Below are 8,350 nucleotides of genomic sequence, written 5' to 3'. Positions count from 1 at the left end.
GGCTTCTGTAATTTACAATTGCTTTCCATGTGGTAACTCCTGTGGGTGGTTTCATCACTGAGAAGAGCTGGAGGGCAGGATGCTGTGGACACATCCCCTGCACCTCCACAGTGGGATCTGTGAGGAGAGGTAGTGTGTCCTGTGCTACCAGAAAAGCCTCCTTATATTGGGGGTATTTCCAGGGCAGGAGCAGTTGTCTCCGTAGTTTACAGTCCCTTTGTGCCACCCTAGAAGAGTAAAGGGGCCACAGTGGATTCAAGAAGCTGGTCCGGTATCTATAATACTACAGTGACACATTTGCCTATAGTAACATCAAGAGATTTTATACAATAGGCATGTGGTGTTGATTTGGCCTCACTGCTCATACTCACTCTTATTTCTTCTTACTCTTCAACTATATATTTGATGCCTCTGATGAGTTTTTCATTTAAAAAAAAATACTTGCTATAAAGCTAACAAACAAAAAAGAGCTACAGGGCCCCAGGTTGAAGTAACCCCTTAAAGCAATGACAGTTCAGAGGTCAGAATGAAAAACATAGGCGGACCAGTCTTATTTTGCATTATGCCTCTTTCTATTTGCCATACAGTAAATAACTGCTATGTAAGGTAAGGGCTGTCTATCCTCCCAGATTTTTAGCCTTTAACCTGGATTTTGTGGATTTAGGTCAGACCCGTTAGTGTTTTAGCTTCTTTTTTGTAGTTTATGAAAAATTAACAGGATCAGGGCAGAACATGAAACACTGGGAAACAAGTGACCTATTTAAAATACCTCGTGACTAAAAATACAGAATGGATTTGTTGTCTAAATGCACTAAAGCTAATTGCTCTTCCTAATACTAGTTTTAGAAAATGACCTTGCCAATTCAGGGCAAAATATTTGGAGCAGGAGAAGAAGGGTGCATTGCTTGTCATTTGATCATGACATGTAAATAGACTGTATGCCCCATGTTAGGTAAGATCACTGCGGTGGATATATTATGCTAAGTGATGAGGAATGATTGTAAACTTTGTTGCTTGTTCTGATGCAAACAGAAGATTCTTCCTGGTTTTTCTCTGAGCACTCTTGAGATGGATATCCAACAAACGTTTCCTGATGTCCTCCTCTATTTACAATACAGCTCTACCTACCATGGAAATTGGTCACTAGTCACAACCTAATTCTCCTTAGCATCTGACGCTATTTCTTCTGTACACTGTTTTCCCAGATGCTAGTCTGTCTTTCCAGTATCAAGACACCTGGATTGTGTCTGAAAGGAGGAACCAAGCATGAGAAGGAAAGAAACCAGGGCTTGGTATTGTACACCTCATTCTCAACTTTGACTAGTTTATCACAAGATTTATGATATCTGGTGTTTTTTCAAAAAGCCCCAGTTTCTGGAGTCAAGTGATTAAGTGACACTAAGCTTTCATTTACAGAAAGTTTCCAGCTCTACTGGTTGTGGAGAAAATGTGAACACTGAAGGCTCAAAAATAAGAAGGCAAATAAAAGGAACTCCAACTTATGTAGCCCGTGATCTGCATATATACCTCATTTGCATGTCTCAGCTCTTCTCAGCTCCCAGTAAACATATGATTCTGAATCTACTTTCCATATGACTGGCCATCCTCCTTGAGTGTAACCCATTTATAATCCCAGCCCATCCATCTCATCAAGTGATAAAACTCTCCATTAGGCACCCCCATCATGGGGCAGATACTGTCCCTCTGCAACTTCTCCCCCTTGTCCCAACTACAGTTGTCAAGCTCATACTAGAAGGGACCATGACAGCAACAGAATAAGGGTGGGGTTGCCTCTAAAGTAGCCTTGCAAAATGTGGCAGGTAATGTTTTTGATCAGGAGCATGCGCAGGAATTTAAATTTCATCGCTTTTGGAGGGGCACGTTTTATACCTCTGCCAGAGCCCCGGGGCTGGAGGAGCTGTCAGCTCCCACCACAGCCCTTGGGCTGGAGGAGTTCTGTGCTTCCACTGATTAGCGTGGGGGGCCTGTGTCCCTGTTTGCCCTCCTTTGTGCATGCCTTTGTTTTTGATGGGTCAGAGACTCCTTTTTTTTCATTATTCTCCTCCTTGTGGTAACAGATGGAAAAGCAGATTTTGGGCCTGGACTGGTAAATTCTCCCATCAGTATTACAAGGCTGTTTGGTTGCCTCTCTGGTGAGTCTGACTGCAGTCACTTCTGGCTGGTTGTATTCTGCAACAGAAACTGGTGGAAACAATTGGTTAAAATGTTCTGGTTCTCGCCTTTGCTCTCTCTTCTCTTTTCTTATCTCATCAGGAAACATGACTGCAGTTCAAGCTCAAGGGGTTAGGTTACTTACTGAAGGACTTCCAGGTCCTTGAGCAGCTAGGCAGGCAATTAAAACAGGGCTGATGAATGATCTGATCCGAACTCCAATTCATTAACTAATCATACAAAATGAGCTGATACTGTGAGCTGAGGAGAAGCCCTGTTCACAAACTTGAGAGAGGTTCATTAACAGTCCCTCTGTCCCCAATGTACTACTTTATTCACTATCCCAGGGCTCCTTTCTATGCACTTCAGACAATCAAGGCACTCTATTGATGGTGGGAGGCTCTGTGTGACCAGTCTGCTCTTTTACTTTCAGCTTGTTAGATAGAGAGCAATATATTTTCATTATCCAAACCCATTATGCTCCACTGCATCTGGAATGATATTCTGACGTTGCTAACTTTCTTTTTCTTTGTACCTTGTACTTTGTCTGATAATCTGTGACCAAAATGGAAGGCAACGGAATTATCAATATAGCAAGTTTTGGTCTTGCTATTTCAATTTTCAAGAACTGAGTGCTACAGAGACATCATGAGGGACTGCCAGCTGGGATCTGTTGTGGTGCACCTACATCCAGTATACTGCCTCTGACCGCACCAGATGCTTCAGAAAAATGGAGCAAGAAACCCCATGGCGAGATAATCTGCCTCTCCTACCCCATCCTCAGAAGCTCTCATCCTAAACCCTATTAGTTGAGATGAGGCTAAGCACTGAAACTTGAGTTTCTCTCTTCCTATGCGCTTAAGCACTCATTATCATGTCTCTATCATTGTATATAGCAGGGCTACATGGGAATGTTGTGTATCTATTTGAACAAGCCAGGTTTAGTCATAGGTGCTGGAAGTAGGGGTGCTGGGGGTGCTGCCACACCTGCAGGTTTGAAGTGGTTTCTATTATTTACAGGGTTTATGGTTTGGTTCAACGGTTTTATAGCACCCCCACTATAAAAATTGTTCCAGCTCCCTTGGGTTTCGTAGCTCATCATCACGCTGCACAAGTGCTAGCAGCTGGCATCTGGGTTTAAAAAAAAACATTCAGTGGCCAGAGGCCACCAATGGCATAGACAAAAGGCCTGATTCTCCACTGCCTTGTACTGTGTGCTGTCATTTAGGGTATCTCTACTCTTAGAGCTGGGGGCGTGAGTCTCAGCTCGTGGAGACATACATGCGCTCTCTCTGATCAAGCTACCACACAAACAATAGAGTCTAGCCACATTGGTGACATGGGCTAGCCACCTGAAGTATGTACCCGTCTGAGACAGTAGGCACATACATGGCTCCAGTCACCCATGCTGTTGTGGCTACGCTCTGTTTTTAACATGCAATCTGCATCAGAGCTAGCGTGGGTAGGTTCCTCGGCTGGGAATTGCACACCCCATACAAAGTGCTGACATAGCCTAAGACTTGTGCAAAGGGAAGGTACAACGCTACCAAATGAGAAGTAGCAATGTACTCTCAATTTGCACAGACAAAAATGACAACACAAGGTGCAAACGAGTGGAAAAATCAAGTTGTTTGGTTTTGCTAAAAACTGCCACTCCGATGACTAATGAACACTAGATTTCCTCAAATGCGCTCAAGGAGACAGAAAAGCCTAACAGACATGGCCTGGATCAGATCTTTTAGTAGTATATACCTATAGATGGGCAGGTTTGCCTGCTCATGTCCTACCTCCGATTTACAGCATACTGATGAAAGGCTAGGTGGCTTTCTATGACCCACTCTGAAATCTGCTGATATACTAACCAACAGCTGGCTCATCTAAAGCAGCTATGTCAGAGCACTGGGGGGGGGGGGAAGCCACCCAGGAGAATTAATTATACAGATGGAGTCACTGGCAAATGCTGCAGGTGTGGAACACAGTAGAAAGTGGAACCTTGGATTCAAAATAGAGAGGCTATGGGGGAAAAAGCCATTTTATCCATTCATATGAACACACTAGAACCAAGCCTAGTGTGATTGTCTTGATTAGGCCATTTGTAGAGCCAGAGGTGTAGTTGCTCTGAACTGTATGTGGCCCATGGGCCTGACATCCGTGAGCTAAAGCATTTACCTTAAAGGCCTGGTCCCCACTAAGCCCCCACTTCAGACTAAGGTACGCAAATTCAGCTACGTTAATAATGTAGCTGAATTCGAAGTACCTTAGTCCGAACATACCGCGGGTCCAGACGCGGCAGGGAGGCTCCCCCGTCGATGCCGCGTACTCCTCTCGGCGAGCTGGAGTACCGGCGTCGACGGCGAGCACTTCCGGGATCGATCCCAGAACATCGATTGCCTGCCGCCGGACCCTCCGGTAAGTGAATACGTACCCAAAGTCACACAGCCCTGTGACCACTCGCTTGCCATTAAGAAGCAAAAGCTAAGAAGTTAAGCCTAAGAAGTTAAGATTTTCACTATATCTATCTATCTATCTTCCTACTGTATTTTCCACTCCATGCATCTGATGAAGTTGGTTTTAGCCTACGAAAGCTTCTGCCCAAATATATTTGTTAGTCTCTAAGGTGCCACGAGTACTCCTTGTTCTTTTTGCTGATACAGACTACCACGACTACCACTCTGAAACAATATTCAATGGCAGCTATTCTTTGTAAGGTGGGGAGTTAAACTTCCGCTTCCTTGCCAGTACGGCAGGACTTGGAGCAGGCATTTCAGTTCTCTTCCACTGCACGCATTTCACTCTACGCTTCCTCAAGTCCATAGGAGGAAGTTAAAGAGAGAGAGAGAGAGAGACAGCTATGTCCACTGAAGATGGAGAGATTAGGTTCCTAAAATGCTGAATGCAAGTGCTGGAACAAAATGGAATATTGTAAAGGAGACTCTCTATTTAGACTTAAAAGCTTGTTGCACCATGAACTAGTGGGATCAAGGTGTTTTGCTCATTCACACACATTATGTCTCTGCACTAGATGGATAGAATGATTCTATATAGAATGTTACTGATGGCTGATGCATTTCCCAGCATTTCAGCTAAAAAAAACCCAGTCAGGTTTGAGGCTGTCAATTCCAATTTTGCCTGGAGCATGATTCATGACACCTCACATTCATCAACAGCCAAGCCTGATGTGATGGATTGGGAAGCCTCAGGCAGCTCCAAAAAAGATCCTCTCGGATTACCGGCAATTAACCCCTGGCTTAGAAGGCTATGGTGGTGTAACTTCAGAACCTCAAAAGAGCAGGGTGAAAGAGCAAAGGAGAGCCCATCAGTAGTTTTGTAAACTCAACAGGCACATTAGAACTGTCTGCATGCAAAGAGAGATTTAAAGAAAGAGAACAGAGAGGAAGCAACACACTAATTCACCAGTGTCTTCAGATAGAAACATATGTTGAGGTAAAGTCACCTTGTAAGGTTAATCTGTAGCTGGGGCAGATTTTCCCACAAGAGACTCCATTCAGGCAGAAAGAGGTTATGGGAATGATTAATTATTAATAACAGAATGCCGTTCATTCTGGGGATACAAAGTTAGGTACCCAGCTAGAACTCTGTGCAATTGAGGTGAAGCTATATTCCCTTCTCCCTTTCCTGAGTCCTGCTATCCATGCAAAGGCATGAAAATTGGTAACATGAATTTTTTTGTGGCCTGTTTTTTCAGAGATGTGGAGCATCTGCAGCTCCCATGGATATATCAGTGAGAACTGCAGGTGCTTAGCATTTCTGAAAATCAAACTATTACAATTGAATAAACCACTAAAGTCCTTCCTCAAACCCATACCTACACTAGCCAGATCCAGCTTGTATTAGCATCAGTTCAGGAGCTTCCCTTTCATGAAAAAACCACCTCTCTCCGTGTGGATGATAAGATACAGTGAGATGAGTGAGGTTTCATATCACCTGTGGACACACGAGTTTGCAAAGCCACACAACTGTCCATTATATGATACTGAATATGGAATGGTGCATACACCCAAACAAGTGCCACATATTCAACGTGATCGAAACACTTGTGAACTTGGACCTTGTTCCCATTGCATCGTGACAGCACTAGCAGAATCAGGCTGATCAAAAAGGAGGGGGCTTTTTGCTTACATACACACACATGCTTTGAGCCCTGAGCAGTGACAGGGAAAGGAAATACTGACAGTGAAATTGGCACTTTGGTAAAATAGCATGTAGTTATTTTGGGCCAGGAGATATCTCAATCAGAGTTTTTGCGCACAGTGTTTCAGTGCTTTGATGCCATGGTGATAGGTATCCTAAATATACCCAAGATATAGAGAGAGATACTGATGTGAGGAGATCAAAGTGGGGGTGGATGTACTTTAAAGTGACAGCTCTAAAGACTGGTTCTGTTGTCTTTGTCCAACCCCTTCCAGCTACAAAATACACCCACCTTCCTGTTTAATACCAAACCCTGTTATTGTGAAAGTATTGCAAAATATATTATATATATATCCTTAGCCACCTAGTCCTTCACATTTGGGTCTTTGCTGCATACCTAGACATCATGAACCTCAACATAGACCCGGATTTTTAAAAATCCATTTAGGATTTAAATAGGGGGAAATAGCATTGCAGCTGCATCACAGGCATCTTTTTGGTGTTGCCTATACTGTGCACAAATCAGAAAAAAAACAACCAATCAGCAGAAGCAAGATCCAAATCACATGACTGCAAGGACTCAATGACTGTCATAAACAGCTGCAGCTTAGTACTGATTGCAGGGCAGGGTTATCTCCCCAGAAAATTACCTCTACTCTCAGGCTCAAAAACTGAAGCAAAAACCCATCAAAGGGGAACTTGAAAATTCATCCAGGAACTGCCTGAATTTGATTTATGGTTTCTTTATCCTGTAGAGCTGAGAAAGGTAATGAACCAGAGTTTTGATCTCTATGGGTTTTCATAGCAGAGAGGAGACCAAAAAAGGTTTAACTATTTCTGATATATGCACACTTTTTCTCTCTTCCACTTTTCTATAAGGCTGGCTGCAAGATATTGGAGGATACCAGAGAATGCTGGTTTTGTGGGGACCACAAACCCATTCCATGTTGATCTGTGGTGCTTGCATCTACTCATTGGGGCAGTGTGGGCTGATGACTTTGGATGCATTGCCATGACATACAGATGTGGCTTGCAGGATGTGGGTCATATGCATTTAAAATGAGACTCTACCATAAAATTAGAGAGGGGTGCTGACCCCATCCCAGTTCCACAGAGACCCCCAAGTTACTGGCTGGCCACCTGCAGCTGCAGTTATTGTGAGTGCCTGAAGGAGGCCTTGCTCCCTATGGAACTGAGGTCTGGTAAGTTCCTGACTGGATCTCTAGCTCTTGTAAGGAGAAGCGGGAGTGGTGGCAGGTTGGTGTGAGGTCTGTGGCGAGCTTGTTTTATCACAGAGGAGAAAACCCCATTTGAAAAAGAAAGCAATTAAATGGAAAAAACCTGTCAGTTCTCGGAAATGCTGCTGTAGTTATTTTTGGTAGGGAAGGTCAGTTGCCCCGCCTGGGCAGAAAGATCCAGCGATGATGTCTTTGGGTGCAGTGTCCTCCTCGGATGCACTGGGCTGGAGCTGATTCGGTGTGAATAGAGAGCTGTCATGTCAGGGCCCAGGGTGTTTGCTTCTGGCTGGGCTCCCTCTGTGGCTACTCCCTGCTCAGTTTTGCCACCTGGATGGTTTGGTGATGGCTGTGAGCTGTGTCGCTTGGACGGAGGCGGGCTGTAGTTCTGAAATCTCACCGTTTTCACTTGCTGAAATGTGAACAGAACCAAGAGTTACTACGGCAGAAACACAATGAGTCTCTGCCTTTTGCTTTGATCTGCTGTGGCATTGTGCTGCTAGCATGGAGCACAGATACTTTCCCAGCAGGGGACTAGGTACACAACAGAGGGTGTGCTGGACTGCCCCACGCCTGGAATGGTGTGCAGCAATGGAATGGTTAGAGGCTTTACAATGTGTACTGTACCAGGCGGGAAACATCAGAAGAGCATAGCGGGTACCAGAATAACTGGATACTACACAATGGGGGTGATATGAGAACCTAGAGAGGCAGGATTGGATACAGCATGAGTTAAAATGGAGGAGACCATAGACTATGGAATGGTGGGGAGACCTCTGAGAGATGCTGAC

The 8,350-nt window shown here is 44.4% G+C and overlaps 1 protein-coding gene across 3 annotated transcripts in view; it reads right to left on the bottom strand.

Annotated features, from left to right (window-relative positions):
• Positions 1–4,778: 4,778 nt before the first annotated feature.
• Positions 4,779–8,350, bottom strand: part of SH3RF2 (SH3 domain containing ring finger 2) — an 82,365-nt gene continuing 78,793 nt past the window's right edge. For all 3 annotated transcript variants that reach the window (XM_034780041.1, XM_034780042.1, XM_034780043.1), the window contains exon 10: positions 4,779–7,971. In XM_034780041.1, the coding sequence (XP_034635932.1) occupies positions 7,669–7,971 (303 nt within the window). In that variant the 3' untranslated portion in view covers positions 4,779–7,668. The remainder of the gene's footprint in view (positions 7,972–8,350) is intronic.

Source organism: Trachemys scripta, chromosome 8 (genome assembly GCF_013100865.1).
Source record: "Trachemys scripta elegans isolate TJP31775 chromosome 8, CAS_Tse_1.0, whole genome shotgun sequence".
Taxonomy (NCBI): Eukaryota; Metazoa; Chordata; order Testudines; family Emydidae; genus Trachemys; species Trachemys scripta.
This window is presented reverse-complemented; position numbering and strand designations above follow the sequence as displayed.